The 20,789-nt window shown below is 44.1% G+C and overlaps 1 protein-coding gene across 2 annotated transcripts in view; it reads left to right on the top strand.

Moving 5' to 3' along the window:
• The window catches only part of slc8a1b (solute carrier family 8 member 1b), a 239,491-nt gene extending 219,548 nt beyond the window's left edge, over positions 1-19,943 (top strand). For both annotated transcript variants that reach the window (XM_036986620.2, XM_036986617.2), the window contains exon 7: positions 13,205-19,943. In XM_036986620.2, coding sequence (XP_036842515.2) covers positions 13,205-13,581 — 377 coding nt within the window. In that variant the 3' untranslated portion in view covers positions 13,582-19,943. The remainder of the gene's footprint in view (positions 1-13,204) is intronic.
• Positions 19,944-20,789: the final 846 nt, after the last annotated feature.

Genomic DNA, 20,789 nt, shown 5'->3' with positions numbered 1-20,789 from the left:
ACACCTCCCGCCCCACTGTAATTATAGTCAATATAACAACACACCTCCCGCCCCACTGTAATTATAGTCAATATAACAACACACCTCCCGCCCCACTGTAATTATAGTCAATATAACAACACTCCTCCCGCCCCACTGTAATTATATTCCATATAACAACACACCTCCCGCCCCATTGTAATTATAGTCAATATAACAACACATCCCGCCCCACTGTAATTATAGTCAATATAACAACACACCTTCCACCCCACTGTAATTATAGTCAATACACAAAACACACCTCCTGCCCCACTGTTATTTTGTCAACATAACAACACACCTCCCACCCCACTGTAATTATAGTCAATATAACAACACACCTCCCGCCCCACTTTAATTATAGTCAATATAACACCACACCCCCCGCCCCACTCTAATTATAGTCAATTTAACAACACACCTCCCACCCCGCTGTAATTATAGTCAATATAACAACACCCGCCCCACTGTAATTATAGTCAATATAACAACACACCTCCCGCCCCACTCTAATTATAGTCAATATAACAACACACCTCCCACTCCACTGTAATTATAGTCAATATAACAACACCCGCCCCACTCTAATCATAGTCAATATAACAACACACCTCCCGCCCCACTCTAATTATAGTCAATATAACAACACACCTCCCACTCCACTCTAATTATAGTCAATATAACAACACACACCCCACCCCACTCTAATTATAGTCAATATAACAACACACCTCCCGCCCCACTGTAATTATAGTCAATATAACAACACTCCTCCCGCCCCACTGTAATTATAGTCAATATAACAACACACCTCCCGCCCCACTCTAATTATAGTCAATATAACAACACACCTCCCACCCCACTCTAATTATAGTCAATATAACAACACACCTCCCACCCCACTCTAATTATCGTCAATATAACAACACACCTCCCGCCCCACTGTAATTATAGTCAATATAACAACACACCTCCCACCCCACTCTAATCATAGTTAATATAACAACACACCTCCCGCCCCTCTGTAATTATAGTCAATATAACAACACACCCCCCACCCCACTCTAATCATAGTCAATATAACAACACACCTCCCACCCCACTCTAATTATAGTCAATATAACAACACACCTCCCGCCCCACTCTAATTATAGTCAATATAACAACACACCTCCCACCCCACTCTAATTATAGTCAATATAACAACACACACCCCACCCCACTCTAATTATAGTCAATATAACAACACACCTCCCGCCCCACTGTAATTATAGTCAATATAACAACACTCCTCCCGCCCCACTGTAATTATAGTCAATATAACAACACACCTCCCGCCCCACTCTAATTATAGTCAATATAACAACACACCTCCCACCCCACTCTAATTATAGTCAATATAACAACACACCTCCCACCCCACTCTAATTATCGTCAATATAACAACACACCTCCCGCCCCACTGTAATTATAGTCAATATAACAACACACCTCCCACCCCACTCTAATCATAGTTAATATAACAACACACCTCCCGCCCCTCTGTAATTATAGTCAATATAACAACACACCCCCCACCCCACTCTAATCATAGTCAATATAACAACACACCTCCCACCCCACTCTAATTATAGTCAATATAACAACACACCTCCCGCCCCACTCTAATTATAGTCAATATAACAACACACCTCCCACCCCACTCTAATTATAGTCAATATAACAACACACACCCCACCCCACTCTAATTATAGTCAATATAACAACACACCTCCCGCCCCACTGTAATTATAGTCAATATAACAACACACCTCCCGCCCCACTGTAATTATAGTCAATATAACAACACTCCTCCCGCCCCACTGTAATTATAGTCAATATAACAACACATCCCGCCCCACTGTAATTATAGTCAATATAACAACACACCTTCCACCCCACTGTAATTATAGTCAATACACAAAACACACCTCCTGCCCCACTGTTATTTTGTCAACATAACAACACATCTCCCACCCCACTGTAATTATAGTCAATATATTAACACACCTCCCGACCCACTGTAATTGTAGTCAATATAACAACACACCTACCGCCCCACTGTAATTATAGTCAATATAACAACACATCTCCTGCCACACTGTAGTTATCGTCAATATAACAACACACCTCCCGCCCCACTGTAATTATAGTCAATATAACAACACACCCCCCGCCCCACTCTAATTATAGTCAATTTAACAACACACCTCCCACCCCGCTGTAATTATAGTCAATATAACAACACCCGCCCCACTGTAATTATAGTCAATATAACAACACACCTCCCGCCCCACTCTAATTATAGTCAATATAACAACACACCTCCCACTCCACTGTAATTATAGTCAATATAACAACACCCGCCCCACTCTAATCATAGTCAATATAACAACACACCTCCCGCCCCACTCTAATTATAGTCAATATAACAACACACCTCCCACTCCACTCTAATTATAGTCAATATAACAACACACACCCCACCCCACTCTAATTATAGTCAATATAACAACACACCTCCCGCCCCACTGTAATTATAGTCAATATAACAACACTCCTCCCGCCCCACTGTAATTATAGTCAATATAACAACACACCTCCCGCCCCACTCTAATTATAGTCAATATAACAACACACCTCCCACCCCACTCTAATTATAGTCAATATAACAACACACCTCCCACCCCACTCTAATTATCGTCAATATAACAACACACCTCCCGCCCCACTGTAATTATAGTCAATATAACAACACACCTCCCACCCCACTCTAATCATAGTTAATATAACAACACACCTCCCGCCCCTCTGTAATTATAGTCAATATAACAACACACACCCCACCCCACTCTAATCATAGTCAATATAACAACACACCTCCCACCCCACTCTAATTATAGTCAATATAACAACACACCTCCCGCCCCACTCTAATTATAGTCAATATAACAACACACCTCCCACCCCACTCTAATTATAGTCAATATAACAACACACACCCCACCCCACTCTAATTATAGTCAATATAACAACACACCTCCCGCCCCACTGTAATTATAGTCAATATAACAACACACCTCCCGCCCCACTGTAATTATAGTCAATATAACAACACTCCTCCCGCCCCACTGTAATTATAGTCAATATAACAACACATCCCGCCCCACTGTAATTATAGTCAATATAACAACACACCTTCCACCCCACTGTAATTATAGTCAATACACAAAACACACCTCCTGCCCCACTGTTATTTTGTCAACATAACAACACATCTCCCACCCCACTGTAATTATAGTCAATATATTAACACACCTCCCGACCCACTGTAATTGTAGTCAATATAACAACACACCTACCGCCCCACTGTAATTATAGTCAATATAACAACACACCTCCTGCCACACTGTAGTTATCGTCAATATAACAACACACCTCCCGCCCCACTGTAATTATAGTCAATATAACAACACACCCCCCGCCCCACTCTAATTATAGTCAATTTAACAACACACCTCCCACCCCGCTGTAATTATAGTCAATATAACAACACCCGCCCCACTGTAATTATAGTCAATATAACAACACACCTCCCGCCCCACTCTAATTATAGTCAATATAACAACACACCTCCCACTCCACTGTAATTATAGTCAATATAACAACACCCGCCCCACTCTAATCATAGTCAATATAACAACACACCTCCCGCCCCACTCTAATTATAGTCAATATAACAACACACCTCCCACTCCACTCTAATTATAGTCAATATAACAACACACACCCCACCCCACTCTAATTATAGTCAATATAACAACACACCTCCCGCCCCACTGTAATTATAGTCAATATAACAACACTCCTCCCGCCCCACTGTAATTATAGTCAATATAACAACACACCTCCCGCCCCACTCTAATTATAGTCAATATAACAACACACCTCCCACCCCACTCTAATTATAGTCAATATAACAACACACCTCCCACCCCACTCTAATTATCGTCAATATAACAACACACCTCCCGCCCCACTCTAATTATAGTCAATATAACAACACACCTCCCACCCCACTCTAATTATAGTCAATATAACAACACACCTCCCACCCCACTCTAATTATCGTCAATATAACAACACACCTCCCGCCCCACTGTAATTATAGTCAATATAACAACACACCTCCCACCCCACTCTAATCATAGTTAATATAACAACACACCTCCCGCCCCTCTGTAATTATAGTCAATATAACAACACACCCCCCACCCCACTCTAATCATAGTCAATATAACAACACACCTCCCACCCCACTCTAATTATAGTCAATATAACAACACACCTCCCGCCCCACTCTAATTATAGTCAATATAACAACACACCTCCCACCCCACTCTAATTATAGTCAATATAACAACACACACCCCACCCCACTCTAATTATAGTCAATATAACAACACACCTCCCGCCCCACTGTAATTATAGTCAATATAACAACACACCTCCCGCCCCACTGTAATTATAGTCAATATAACAACACTCCTCCCGCCCCACTGTAATTATAGTCAATATAACAACACATCCCGCCCCACTGTAATTATAGTCAATATAACAACACACCTTCCACCCCACTGTAATTATAGTCAATACACAAAACACACCTCCTGCCCCACTGTTATTTTGTCAACATAACAACACATCTCCCACCCCACTGTAATTATAGTCAATATATTAACACACCTCCCGACCCACTGTAATTGTAGTCAATATAACAACACACCTACCGCCCCACTGTAATTATAGTCAATATAACAACACACCTCCTGCCACACTGTAGTTATCGTCAATATAACAACACACCTCCCGCCCCACTGTAATTATAGTCAATATAACAACACACCTCCCGCCCCACTGTAATTATAGTCAATATAACAACACACCTCCCGCCCCACTTTAATTATAGTCAATATAACACCACACCCCCCGCCCCACTCTAATTATAGTCAATTTAACAACACACCTCCCGCCCTACTTTAATTATAGTCAATATAACAACACACCCACCGCCCCACTGTAATTATAGTCAATTTAACAACACACCTCCCACCCCACTGTAATTATAGTCAATATAACAACACTCGCCCCACTGTAATTATAGTCAATATAACAACACACCTCCCGCCCCACTGTAATTATAGTCAATATAACAACACACCTCCCACTCCACTGTAATTATAGTCAATATAACAACACCCGCCCCACTCTAATCATAGTAAATATAACAACACACCTCCCGCCCCACTCTAATTATAGTCAATATAACAACACACCTCCCACTCCACTCTAATTATAGTCAATATAACAACACACACCCCACCCCACTCTAATTATAGTCAATATAACAACACACCTCCCGCCCCACTCTAATTATAGTCACTATAACAACACTCCTCCCGCCCCACTGTAATTATAGTCAATATAACAACACACCTCCCGCCCCACTCCAATTATAGTCAATATAACAACACACCTCCCACCCCACTCTAATTATAGTCAATATAACAACACACCTCCCATCCCACTCTAATTATAGTCAATATAACACCACACCCCCCGCCCCTCTGTAATTATAGTCAATATAACAACACACCTCCCACCCCACTCTAATTATAGTCAATATAACAACACACCTCCCACCCCACTCTAATTATAGTCAATATACCACCACACCCCCCGCCCCTCTGTAATTATAGTCAATATAACACCACACCCCCCGCCCCTCTGTAATTATAGTCAATATAACAACACTCCTCCCGCCCCACTGTAATTATAGTCAATATAACAACACACCTCCCGCCCCACTCTAATTATAGTCAATATAACAACACACCTCCCGCCCCACTCTAATTATAGTCAATATAACAACACACACCCCACCCCACTCTAATTATAGTCAATATAACAACACACCTCCCGCCCCACTGTAATTATAGTCAATATAACAACACACCTCCCGCCCCACTGTAATTATAGTCAATATAACAACACACCTCCCGCCCCACTGTAATTATAGTCAATATAACAACACACCTCCCGCCCCACTGTAATTATAGTCAATATAACAACACACCTCCCGCCCCACTGTAATTATAGTCAATATAACAACACTCCTCCCGCCCCACTGTAATTATAGTCAATATAACAACACACCTCCCGCCCCATTGTAATTATAGTCAATATAACAACACATCCCGCCCCACTGTAATTATAGTCAATATAACAACACACCTCCCGCCCCACTCTAATTATAGTCAATATAACAACACACCTCCCGCCCCACTGTAATTATAGTCAATATAACAACACACCTCCCGCCCCACCTTAATTATAGTCAATATAACAACACACCTCCCGCCCCACTGTAATTATAGTCAATATAACAACACACCCACCGCCCCACTGTAATTATAGTCAATATAACAACACACCTCCCGCCCCACTGTAATTATAGTCAATTTAACAACACACCTCCAACCCCACTGTAATTATAGTCAATATAACAACACACCTCCCGCCCCACTGTAATTATAGTCAATATAACAACACACCTCCCACCCCACTCTATCATAGTTAATATAACAACACACCCCCCACCCCACTCTAATCATAGTCAATATAACAACACACCTCCCACCCCACTCTAATTATAGTCAATATAACAACACACCTCCCGCCCCACTCTAATTATAGTCAATATAACAACACACCTCCCGCCCCACTGTAATTATAGTCAATATAACAACACACCTCCCACCCCACTGTAATTATAGTCAATATAACAACACACCTCCCACCCCACTCTAATTATAGTCAATATAACAACACACCTCCCGCCCCACTGTAATTATAGTCAATATAACAACACACCTCCCGCCCCACTCTAATTATAGTCAATATAACAACACACCTCCCACCCCACTCTAATTATAGTCAATATAACAACACACCTCCCGCCCCACTGTAATTATAGTCAATATAGCAACACCCGCCCCACTGTAATTATAGTCAATATAACAACACTCCTCCCGCCCCACTGTAATTATAGTCAATATAACAACACACCTCCTGCCACACTGTAGTTATCGTCAATATAACAACACACCCACCGCCCCACTGTAATTATAGTCAATATAACAACACACCTCCCGCCCCACTATAATTATAGTCAATATAACAACACACCTCCCGCCCCACTGTAATTATAGTCAATATAACAACACACCTCCCGCCCCACTGTAATTATAGTCAATATAACACCACACCCCCCGCCCCACTCTAATTATAGTCAATATAACACCACACCTCCCACCCCACTCTAATTATAGTCAATATAACAACACACCTCCCACCCCACTCTAATTATAGTCAATATAACAACACACCTCCTGCCACACTGTAGTTATCGTCAATATAACAACACACCTCCCGCCCCACTGTAATTATAGTCAATATAACAACACACCTCCCGCCCCACTGTAATTATAGTCAATATAACAACACACCTCCCGCCCCACTTTAATTATAGTCAATATAACACCACACCCCCCGCCCCACTCTAATTATAGTCAATATAACACCACACCTCCCACCCCACTCTAATTATAGTCAATATAACACCACACCTCCCACCCCACTGTAATTATAGTCAATATAACAACACACTCCTCTGTAATTATAGTCAATATAGCAACACACCTCCCGGCCCACTGTAATTATAGTCAACGGCACACCGCCGGCACACCGCAGCCACACAGCTCAATGAGCCTCGTTTATCATGGACAGTCAGCCGGAGAAGACCATGAGCAGCCCAAGCAAACGTAGTATGGCCCAATGCTCAGTTGAAAAGCACCCCTGTGTGTGTGTGTGTGTGTGTGCGTGTGTGCGCGTGCGCGCGTGCGTTGGTTTGTGACTTTTTTGATGATAGTCGAGAGCACACTGAGTGGAATATGTAAATCTCTATGTGAGCCTTGTATACGGAACACAACAAAGTACATTAGTCTCAAGGGTGTTTTCTATCCCACATGTGGCTTTGCTAGTGTAAGTGTGATAAATAACACTGTTGGGAGAGTGGTGAACAACACTTACCAGGCATGCTGCTGGCAGACTGCTGGCCCACTGCCCTCCCGGACTCACACACATACACACATACAAAAACACGCATACACACACAAACACATCTAAATATGTTAACAGAATGAGCCTCTGCTGTCAAGGCTTTCCTCAGAAAGCATCAGATAGAAATATTGGTCCAGCTGTTGGCCAATTACCACCTCCACCTCTGTGTTGATGTTTTTTACTTCACAAAAGTGTAGTCTTTCGGGTTGGAGCTCTTGCTGTGCTAGGTTGATACACTTTGTAGGTGTTATGGAGAACGACAGGGTATTTAATGAAAGTGTCTCCCTGTTTTTTCTCAGTGCAGGTACAGATGTAAGATATTCATTTGAGCCAGTTTGCTACAGCAGGAAAATAATCCTGCAGCAACAGGAAATGTGAAATATTATGTGGATTATAATGAATGGACATTTTTGTAAGGGTTGCTACATTTTTCTTAAGTGGAAATCAAGTCTGACATTTTAAAGTGGAAATGACAAGCTTGAGAAACCTTTTTAAACCTCAAATACACTACAAGCTGTACATTTCCTGCATTGCAACAGGGTGATCAAATTAAGATCTGACAACTGTAGAAGGACTTTTAAACATGTCCCGTTAGTCCCACAGACCTACTGCTCCTCTATAAGACCTTACTAGGCAAACAGCTAATGGTTGATATAATGGTTGCTATAATGGTTGATCCCTGTAAGATGTCCATCTGTAGGCGTGAGCGTGACATTTATCATGTAGGCTTGGATAGTTTATGGGGCGCACAGTCACAGTCAGTCCGAACACATCTAGAGAAAGAGAGCAGGAGAAGCGCTCTACTGTTCTTCCTGACCAAAGTTCCTATTCAGTTACTAATTCTATGTTTCTGACTACAAATGGATATTGTGAGAGCATTGATTTGTGTGAGAATACTCCCAGCACACCGGATGTGACATCATCAGCATCGCTTCCTCCTGGCCTTGTCAGGAAGGGACAGCAGAGACGCACAAGGGGGTGAAGGCCTAATCGCTGTAGAAACCGATATAGCCATTAGCGGCAGCTGCGGCAGAGAGAGGCTGTTGCTGCATATTAATAGGGCCGGAGAGAGCAGCAGATCTGTGGCAGTTAAATGGCTGGTGATTGTAGGGCTTGTCAAAGACAACAGTCTCCACTGTGACTGTGTGATGTCACAGCCAGGAAGTGATTAGCAGTCAAGCTGTTGTCTTACGGATGAGCTTTTGCCTTTTTCTGCTGTCTGCTTGAGAAAAACTATTTTCTTGGAGGTAGAGATGACCCAGGTTTGACTGCAGGCTCTTGATAGGGCAGAGGAGATTGAATATGCTCTCACACAGTGGGGGAGAGAGGACCAATGAGAAGGACAACAGGTGGGAATATTTGCCAATCGCACACACACACTGTGCTGATTACACACCCACACACACCCACACACACACACGGTCACACAGAGACATTATATCTACCCACATCTCTATCCTTACACAATCACAGCCACCAAGAGGACTGAAGTGTGTGTGTGCATGTCTCTTTGCTGCACTGAAAGTAAAGGGGCTGAATAATTTTGCACGCCCAATTTTTCAGTTTTTGATTTGTTAAAAAAGTTTGAAATATCCAATAAATGTCGTTCCACTTCATGATTGTGTCCCACTTGTTGTTGATTCTTCACAAAAAAATACAGTTTTATATCTTTATGTTTGAAGCCTGAAATGTGGCAAAAGGTCGCAAAGTTCAAGGGGGCCGAATACTTTCGCAAGGCACTGTAGATACTCTGTTTTATCTTGTGGAGAACTGTGAGACACCACACCCCCTCGGTTTCCTCCCTTCCCTCCATCCCTCCATCCCTCCTTCCCTCCATCCCTTCTTCCCTCCATCCCTTCTTCCCTCCATCCCTCCATCCCTCCTTCCCTCCATCCCTTCTTCCCTCCATCCCTTCGTCCCTCCATCCCTCCATACCTTCTTCCCTCCATCCCTTCTTCCCTCCATCCCTTCTTCCCTCCATCCCTCCATCCCTTCTTCCCTCCATCCCTTCTTCCCTCCATCCCTTCGTCCCTCCATCCCTTCTTCCCTCCATCCCTTCGTCCCTCCATCCCTTCTTCCCTCCATCCCTTCGTCCCTCCATCCCTTCGTCCCTCCATCCCACCTTCACTCCATCCCCCCGTCCCTTCCTTCTCAGTGAAGCTGAGATGATCCGTGCAGATGAGGCAGCCCCTGTCTGTTCTACATCAGCATTTAGCCACTCCCCTGTCTGTTCTACATCAGCATTTAGCCACTCCCCTGTCTGTTCTACATCAGCATTATGCCACTCCCCTGTCTGTTCTACATCAGCATTTAGCCACTCCCCTGTCTGTTCTACATCAGCATTTAGCCACTCCACTGTCTGTTCTACATCAGCATTTAGCCACTCCCCTGTGTCTCTGTCCGTCCTGCTTTTGTCCTCCCTCTGCATTCTGCTCAGTGGATCCAACCACCCTGTGTTATCAGAGAGAGAGCCTTTTGTCCAGCCTGCCGTACAAAGCCTGAAGAAATGATTGCTCTTATTTAACCATTACATTGATTGAGAGAGTCAGAGAGACAGAAAGATAAAGGAAACGCATGTAAATGACGGCTACAAAGTATATTGAAAGTAACTGCTTCCGCACAGATGTGGTTCTTGAGTTAATTAAGCAATTAACATCCCATAATACTTAGGGTCATGTATAAAAATGCTGGGCAAGCCATTACTTTGGCTACCTAGGCTATGCCCCCATAGGATGGTAAAGCCCCCATCCACAGGGCACAAGTGGTCACTGAATAGTTTGATGAGCATGAAAACTATGTAAACAATATGCCATGGCCGTCTCAGTCACCACATGTCAACCCAATTAAAAACGTATACGAGATTCTGGAGTGGCGACTGCGACAGCGTTTCTACCACCAGCAACAAAACACAAAATGATGGAATTTCTTGTGGAAGAAAGGTGTCGCATCCCTCCAATAGAGTTCCAGACACTTGTAGAACCTATAACAAGGCGCATTGAAGCTGTTCTGGGTGGCCCAACGCCCTATTAAGACACTCTGTGTTGGAGTTTTGTTTATTTCGGCAGTTACCTGTAGTTTAACTTATACACTTTATGTTTTTCAATTATATTTCTTCCTGGTCTTGGTCCAGCGGTTTTGCAGCTCAGTACAATGCCAGAGTGGCCAGTTGGCAGGCTGGGGATCAAGGGGTGAATCCCTGAGAGTACTATTCAGAGTCACTGGACCAGATATGGATTATTTTGGTGTCTGTCTGTCTGTCTGTCTGTCTGTCTGTCTGTCTGTCTGTCTGTGTGTGTGTGTTTCTTCAGTCTAAGCCTTTTTGTGAAGCAAAAACAGCTACTGAGTCCAATGTCCACACTCGTATGCCCATGTCAGTGCTTGTCCTGTGCCATGTTGAAGTCACCAGAGCTAGATTCCCATTGAATAGTGCCACCCGGTGCCAATGACCATGTTATCATGTCCAGCTGGCAGAGCCTGGTGCCAGTTTAGTGAATGGAGTCACCCTGAGGAACAGTATGTCTCAACCTTGTAATCCACTCTTCTACTCTCTCTCTCTCTCTCTCTCTCTCTCTCTCTCTCTCTCTCTCTCTCCCTCTGTCTCTCTCTCTGTCCCTCTGTCTCTCTCTCTCTACCTCTCTCTCTCCCTCTGTCTCTCTCTCTGTCCCTCTGTCTCTCTCTCTCTACCCCTCTCTCTCCCTCTGTCTCTCTCTCTCTCTCTCTCTGTCTGTCTCTCTCTCTCTCTGTCTCTCTCTCTCTCCCTGTGTCTCTCTCTCTCCCCCTCTCTCTCCCTCTGTCTCTCTCTCTCTTTCTCCCCTGTCTCTCTCTCTCTCTCTCTCTCTCTCTCTCTCTATCTCTCACTCCCTCTCCCTCTCCCTCTGTCTCTCTCTCCCTCTGTCTCTCTCGCTCTCGGTCTCTCTCTCTCTCCCTCTGTCTCTCTCTCTCTTTCTGTCTCTGTCTCTCTCTCTTGCTCTCCCTCGCTTTCGCTCTCCCTCTCCCTCTCTCTCTCTCTCCCTCTGTCTCTCTCTCCCTCTGTCTCTCTCTCTCTCTCGCTCTCGGTCTCTCTCTCATCTATGTGCTGCCTCTTCTCTTCTCTCCTCCCCTTACCTCCCTCCCCATCTCTTTCCCCCACTTCTCTTATTTTCACCCTGTTTCCCCTGCCCATTTGGCCAGAACTGAAAGACCAAGTCCTTTCTCTGCTGAAGGTGCCAGGAAAAGGAGAGGGGGGGTGCACAAAGGAAGTGAGGAAGGATTGAGGGAAAGAAAGGGGAATAAAACAGAGTGCTTTGTTACTTGCCAATGAAAGACATCTTCAAAATTAGGCTAGTTGCCCTGATTCTCTATGGAAGCATTTGCTCCTGGCAAGGTAACAACTTAGCATACACATCTCCACTCCAGAGAGTGGATGGTCTCTTCCTGCTGGGTTGCTGTTATTCCTAGAGCAGACTAGTTAAATCCAGTCACAGAGACGGCCATTTATAAATAGGATTGTGCTTGCATCAGGTATTGAACTGGGTCTGGGAGAAAGACACAGACAGAATAGTTCTGCTGAGATGGAGGTCCTGTCACAGCAATGGTGCCAACTTTGCTCCCTGATTATAGTCTCCAGACAATTCATTAAACAATGTTTTATGAAACAATGCTGTTCAGGGTTCTCTAGTCTGTGAATTAACATTTAGGTTTTTTGTTTTGTCTGTCACCCTTCACCCACATCCCCATCTCCCCTTCCCCATACCTCATCAACATTCATTCCTCCCATCCTCCCCATCTCCCCTTCCCCATACCTCATCAACATTCATTCCTCCCATCCAATAACCTTTTCCCAATCCCTATTGAATCACACGCAACATACAACACTAACCTCTGTCCTCCATTCTCCTCCCCTTCTCCCCTTCTCCCCAACTCCCCTCCTCCCCTTCTCTCCTCCTCCCCTTCTCTCCTCCTCCCCTTCTCCCCATTCCCCCAGACACCTTTGCCAGTAAGGTGGCAGCCATCCAGGACCAGTATGCTGACGCATCCATCGGCAACGTGACGGGCAGCAACGCGGTCAATGTGTTCCTGGGCATCGGCGTGGCCTGGTCCATCGCTGCCATCTACCACAACTCCAAGGGCAACGACTTCAAGGTAGACCCGGGGAGCCTGGCCTTCTCCGTCACTCTCTTCACCATCTTCGCCTTCATCTGCGTGGGGGTGCTGATGTACCGGAGGCGACCTTCGATCGGCGGCGAGCTGGGAGGTCCGCGGACTCCCAAGATACTGACCACCATGCTGTTTGTCAGCCTGTGGCTGCTGTACATTCTGTTCTCCTCGCTGGAGGTCTACTGCCACTTCAAGGCCTTCTAAACAGCATCAGACTTAAGAAGGCCCAAGAAGAGCTAACCAGAGACAAGAAGGAGGCAACAGCAGTGGTGAAAAACATTTTCCTCTTGTCATTAATAAACCCCCCTTTCCCCCTATCCCCCTTTTAAGAAGTGAAAGATATGCCCCCCCCCTCCTCTGTCCCCATGGTCTAGTGCTTAATGGATGAAACTGGTTGTTAAGGCGAGGAGAGGCCTGTCAAGGCTAGGACAGACACCCCTCTGAAGTCTGTAAAATGGCAGTTGAGTGTGTGTGTGTGTGTGTGTGTGTGTGTGTGTGTGTGTGTGTGTGTGTGTGTGTGTGTGTGTGTGTGTGTGTGTGTGTGTGTGTGTGTGTGTGTGTGTGTGTGTGCGTGCGTGCGTGCGTGCGTGCGTGTGCTTGTGGGTGCATGTGCGCGTGTGTGTTTGTGGGAGCGTGTGCACGTGTGTGTTTGTGGGTGCATGCGCGTGTGTGTTTGTGGGTGCGTGTGTGTGTGTTTGTGGGTGCGTGTGTGTGTGTTTGTGGGTGTGTGGGTGCGTGTGTGTGTGTTTGTGGGTGCGTGTGTGTTTGTGGGTGCATGTGTGTTGGTGGGTGCGTGTGTTTGTGGGTGCGTGTGTGTGTGTTTGTGGGTGTGGGTGTGTGTTTGTGGGTGCGTGTGTGTTTGTGGGTGGGTGTGTGTGTGTTTGTAGGTGTGTGGGTGCGTGTGTGTATGTTTGTGGGTGCGCGTGTGTGGGTGCGTGTGTGTTTGTGGGTGTGTGTGTGTTTGTGGGTGTGTGTGTGTTTGTGGGGGTGTGTGGGTGCGTGTGTGTTTGTGGGTGCGTGTGTGTTTGTGGGTGTGTGTGGGTAGGTGTGTGTGTGTTTGTGGGTGCGTGTGGGTGTGTGCATCCTGAAGGGGGAGCTGTTTAGTATATCTCTTACTACTCAGCAACCTTCCAGAAACAGCATCGTCCACGTCTGATGCTCGTTTCAAACTAAACACTAGACATCTGAGTGAAATCCTTTAATTCCCCTGACCATCATTATTGATATGTATATGCATGAACATCCCCCAAAAATGATTCAGCTGTTAACAAACGTAGTGGTTGGGAGTAACAGCTACTTTTAAAGAAGGTCTCTCCTCTGTATGTGAGTCTTAATAAATCTCAGTTAGGGCCTGGCTGCAAGAGCTGCCCACCACCTTCTGATCCTCGGTTTGATCCCCAGTAGAATATCTGATTAGGGTTCCTCTGTTATTTATCTTGCCGCAGATGTAGTTATGTAAAAGGTGAAAAATCATGGAGTTTAGTATAATTTGACCTTTAAGGCCGTATTGTTTTTGAATGGCCAGCGTTACCATTTTAACTTTCAGATAACTCGTTGTCAACTTAAATGATACTTTTTATAACTAGCCCAAGATGGCTTTTCCAGTTTAGTCAATGGGATTGTCATCACTACCATACTTGATTCAAATTGCAATAGAATGCAGAGAAGCCATACTGTATAAGCTCTATCCATTGGCCACACGCCTTTCAGCAGCTTCCCCAATTGGCTCTTCCTATCCATATGTGTGTCTAAGTTCCTCCCTGACTGGTCTTTCTATCAGTCCCAATCCTCTGTGGGCTCTACAGCCAATTCTTAACCATTAACCCTAACTAGAAACTTTAACCCTATCCTAAACAGAAACCCGCCCGTATCCTAAACCCGCCCCTATCCTAAACCCGCCCCTATCCTAAACCCGCCCCTATCCTAAACCCACCCCTATCCTAAACCCACCCCTATCCTAAACCCACCCCTATCCTAAACCCACCCCTATCCTAGCCCCACCCCTATCCTAAACCCACCCCTATCCTTAACCCACCCCTATCCTAAACCCACCCCTATCCTTAACCCACCCCTATCCTAAACCCACCCCTATCCTAACCCCACCCCTATCCTAAACCCACCCCTATCCTAACCCCACCCCTATCCTAAACCCACCCCTATCCTTAACCCACCCCTATCCTAAACCCACCCCTATCCTAACCCCACGCCTATCCTAAACCCACCCCTATCCTAACCCCACCCCTATCCTTAACCCACCCCTATCCTAAACCCACCCCTATCCTAAACCCACCCCTATCCTAAACCTGCCCTCAACACTAAACCCACCCCTATCCTAAACCCACCCCTATCCTAAACCCACACCTATCCTTAACCCACCCCTATCCTAAACCTGCCCTCAACACTTAACTCACCCCTATCCTAAACCTGCCCTCAACACTTAACCCACCCCTATCCTAAACCTGCCCTCAACACTTAACCCACATGCTCTTCTCTCTCCACTGAGCTGCACATCTTCATTTATATTCCATCAAACAATATCTTGAACATAAAAACATCAATTGTAATGGTGGACAGAAGTGTAGATTCAACTGTTTCTATAATGCAGTAGCCCTATCGAGACATTTTACAGAAGTTCAAAGTGAAGCTGGTGAGAAATACATTGGCTGGGTATTTTCTCTTTTCAGAGGTAAAAAGCTTTTGTCTTAATGATGCAATCATTTAAATCCACCTTACTGGCAGTCTCGAGATATAAGGGTTTACATTCAAAACGACACATCCAGTTTAGACAAACAGATCAATTCATATGTGGAAGATGAAGGCAGTCCACAATATTTACACCTTCAATAAAATGTTTATGTTAAAGGTATGATGAATACCCTGAGTTTCCTACTGAGTTTGTTTTATACTTGATGTGTAGCGTGATAATGAAGTAGAAGTAATCATAGAGTTGTAGTTTGGTTTAGAAAATTATAAACATAGCAAGATTTTGTATTTTTTTGTCATTTCTCACCCCAGAATTTGCAGCCCCGAGAAGGTTCTAGATTAAAGTACATACAGTGCGTTTAGAAAGTATTCAGACCCCTTGACTTTTTCCACATTTTGATACGTTACAGGCTTATTCTAAAATGGATTAAATAGTTTTTTTCCTCATCAATCTACACACAATACCACATACTGACAAAGAAAACAATGTTGTTTTTAATTACATTTTTGCAAATGCAATTACAAAAATATATGAAATATCACATTTACATAAGTATGCAAACCCAGTCTGAGGAACTGAACACTCTTAAGTAGATTTTCATCAAGGATATCTCTGTAATTTGTTCCATTTGTTCCAGTCCCACAATACTTCACTGTAGGGATGGTGCCAGGTTTTCCCCAGACGTTTCGCTTGGCATTCAGGCCAAAGAGTTCAATCTTGGCTTCATCAGACCAGATAATCTGGTTTCTCATGGTTTGAGAGTCCTTTAGGTGCCTTTTGGCAAATTCCAAGTAGGCTGTCGTGCCTTTTATTGAGGAGTGGCTTCCGTCTAGCCAATCTACCATAAAGTCCTGATTGTTGGAGTGCTGCAGAGATGGTTGTCCTTCTGGAAGGTTCTCCCATCTCCACAGAGGATCTCTGGAGTTCTGTCAGAGTGACCATTGGGTTTTTGGTCACCTCCCTGACCCAGGCCCCTCTCCCCCGACTGCTCAGTTTTTCCGGGTGACCAGCTCTAGGAAGAGCCTTGGTGGATCCAAACTTCTTCTATTTAAGAATGGGGAGAATGGAGGCCTGCAGACATGTTTTGGTACCCTTCCCCAGATCTGTGGCTCGACACAATCCTGTCTCGGAGGTCTATGGACAATTCCTTCGACCTCTTGGCTTGGTTTTTGCTCTGCCATACCCTGTCAACTCTGGGAGAATATAGACCTTTCCAAATCATGTCCAATCAATTGAATTTACTACAGGTGGACTCCAATCAAGTTGTAGAAACATCAAGGATGATCAATGGAGACAGGATGCACCAGTTCAATTTCAAGTCTCGTAGCAAAGGGTCTGAATAAGGTATTTCCATTTTTTTTTTCAATAAAGTTGCAAAAAATTCCCAAAACCTGTTTTTGCTTTGTCATTATAGGTTATTGTGTGTAGATTGATGATGATTTTAAAAAACATTATTTTAGAGTAAGAAAAACATGTGTAAAAGGTCAAGGGGTCTGAATACTTTCCGGAGGCACTGAATATGGAAGTCAAGTGCAGTTTACTCCTCTTTTGCCAAAGGGAACTATTTCTAATGGAAACTCCAGTAACAGCTTAGCCAGAATAGTAGTGGGTTTTCTAACACACTGACATTTCTTAACAACACCAAAAAGATCCCTCTGCGGTACTAAAAGTCTTGCTGTTGTTTAACCAAAACAGAACATTTCTAATGACAAATTTGTATAAAAGCATTAACATTTCATGGGGATGGGTTAATGCCTGCGGGTCCCCTTGCTTACCTGGTCTAAAGTGAACTTGTTCACGAATGACCAACTGTGGTAAGAGTTTTTAAGGTTCATTCTACTATGGTGGGGTGTGGGGGTTTCTATTACAGTAGCTGTTGGTTAATTATGAAGGTGGTGGCATCAAGCTCTAGAGTAGCTCTATATGTTTTTTGTATGGAGTGGGGTGGGATGTTTCGATGTGAAGGAAAAACATTGCACTGGTTCCCGAGTTTGTAATGAACAGGATGACAGTGCTTATATGCTGATGGTGACCCTGCTGTTGCGGGATTATATTACATTTCGCTGACCTGAAAACATTACTATGACAATTAAATACTTAAAAAGACCTCAAACCCTAATATCAAGTTATCCAACTACAAATGAAAAGAGGAGGAAGAGGAGAAAGAAGAAGAAGAAATAACATGTGAAGTACAGCCATACCATACATTGTGTACTGGTGCAGTGAAGCACAAGGACTTCTCCTGCCCAGCATGTGTCGCTATGGTGTGTGTCTACACCATGACTGTGCAGCGCAGCATCTCTCTGTATCCTCTTACCCCCCCCCCCATGTCCATATTTTGGAATGTTAATGTGCTACTTGTTCACAATGTGCATGAATGATAACATGTCTGTATATAATAAGCAGTATCCCATTCGTTGATGTTGATGGAGGTTTGAATGTTGTATAGATTTGGACTTGTTGTGTCCCCACCCTTACCCGAGCTTGGTTCCCAACTTTACCAATTGCCTGGGCTGTTCCCGACTGGCTGCCGAAATCTGTCTCCAGTATGTGTGGCTTCACCTCCATGTGGAAGGGGATTGGGGCAGTTGGTTAAACGGGTCTCCCATCCACTATATCCCAGTGGGGACTTGGACGTGATAGGGCTTCGGGTCTCTCACCCGAGCTCGGTTCCCTGCATCTCCATGTCACATGGGTTGTGAGCTGAACCCCCCCCCACACACACTCATGTAGTAGAATGTTTTATTTGAAGTTAAATATTGCACATTCGGTTAAAAAAGGCAATATCTGCTGTTGTTGAAGGAGGGTGAGAACTTAAAGAGGTATGTATCTTAAGGGAGTTGCATGGGAATTTGTACAAAAGACACTGCTTGCTAATAATGACATGGCTGGTTGTGTTATTTGACAGTGTGAGAGAACTATGTACACCAAAAGCTATTTTGTCATGAAGAGATCATATGTATATACTGTATAGTGTTAACAGAGAGAGGTCTGATACCTCCACATATCTTAGAGAATTCTACATATTTATTTTAAGACCCTGACTAAACTCAAGAATGACAAATATTGCCTTTTTGGAGAAGTAGTTTGCTTAAGTGCTTGTTTTGCTCTCTCTCTCTCTGTTCCTGCTGTGCTGAGCAGTGTTTCGTCTTTGATACCTGAGAAGTGTAATTTCTTCGGGATGGTTTCATTCTTTGTCTCAAGATGGATGTCTGTCTGTCTGTCTGTCTGTCTGTCTGTCTGTCTGTCTGTCTGTCTGTCTGTCTGTCTGTCTGTCTGTCTGTCTGTCTGTCTGTCTGTCTGTCTGTCTGTCTGTCTGTCTGTCTGTCTGTCTGTCTGTCTGTCTGTCTGTATGTATGTCTGTCTGTCTGTCTGTCTGTCTGTCTGTCTGTCTTGTCTACCTGGTATGTGCCTGCCTCTCTGTCTCGCTGGCAGGCTGGTACTGTACATGCCTATCTGTCTCTGTCCCTATTGAGTGTCTGTCTGTACTTGATGTGTGTCATCTGATTAGCACCACCCACCCGCCGCCCAGATGGACCTGTAGTTTTCAGTGTTCTAATATCTCTCTCTCTAATTTTCCCTTCTTGCATTCCCTGCCTCTCCCTCTTTAACTTTCTCTCAAGCTCACCCTGTCGATCTGTCATGTTCTTGCTGTCTCTCTTACAGGGTTAAGTTTGCTGTTTGTTTTGTCTTATTGATTATAATTGATAGAATATCATGATTTTGTCTTATTTTTGTTCATGTCTGTGTTTTTTTTCTTTGTGTTGCACACCAACTAATAGGAAGAAGTACACTAACTGTGATTACTCTACATGGTACACTTCTGACACAGAAAATAAAGTTTGGGATACCCTGTTTCAAAGACCACCGACTGGACTTGTTTTGTGGGTCTGCATGTGGAGCGGAATGTTTTTTAAAAGGTTGAGAGGGTTTACTACTGGGAAGTCTGGGAAAGAGCCACTCAACGACAGAGAGCCACTCAACTGTTAGGCAACCAGAGTGTGAAATTGGGCGTAATATTCTGCCTCGAACTGTGCATGAATGATAACATGTCTGTATATAATAAGCAGTATCCTATTAGAGGTTTGAATGTTGTATATATTTGGACTTGTTGCCCTCGCCCGAGCTTGATTCCCTAATTTACCAATTTTTTTGTGCACTTCATTCGGTTGAAATGCATCAGAAAAAGGAGTCGCATTAATGCTGCCTAATTGTAGCTAATGGAATCACAACATGTACGACTCATCCATGACATTCTTCGCTCTTGCATTAAAACACAAAAGCACCTGGAATGAAGTGTCACGTTGCAGGTTGTGCAATGTTCAAAAGTGTGTGTGTGTGTGTGTGTGTGTGTGTGTGTGTGTGTGTGTGTGTGTGTGTGTGTGTGTGTGTGTGTGTGTGTGTGTGTGTGTGTGTGTGTGTGTGTGTGTGTGTGTGTGTGTATTTGGTATTTTATTAGGATCCCCATTAGCTGTTGCAAAAGCAGCAGTTACTCTTCCTGGGGTCCACACAAAACATGAAACATAATACAGAATGACATAATACAGAACATCAATAGACAAGGACAGAACTACATACATTTTTTTTAAAGGCACACGTAGCCTACATATCAATGCATACAAACAAACTATCTAGGTCAAATAGGGGAGAGGCGTTGTGCCGTGAGGTGTTGCTTTATCTGTTTTTTTAAACCAGGTTTGCTGTGAAA

The sequence above is a fragment of the Oncorhynchus mykiss genome, chromosome 1 (assembly GCF_057628025.1).
Source record: "Oncorhynchus mykiss isolate SJ-2025 chromosome 1, ASM5762802v1, whole genome shotgun sequence".
NCBI lineage: Eukaryota > Metazoa > Chordata > Actinopteri > Salmoniformes > Salmonidae > Oncorhynchus > Oncorhynchus mykiss.
This window is presented reverse-complemented; position numbering and strand designations above follow the sequence as displayed.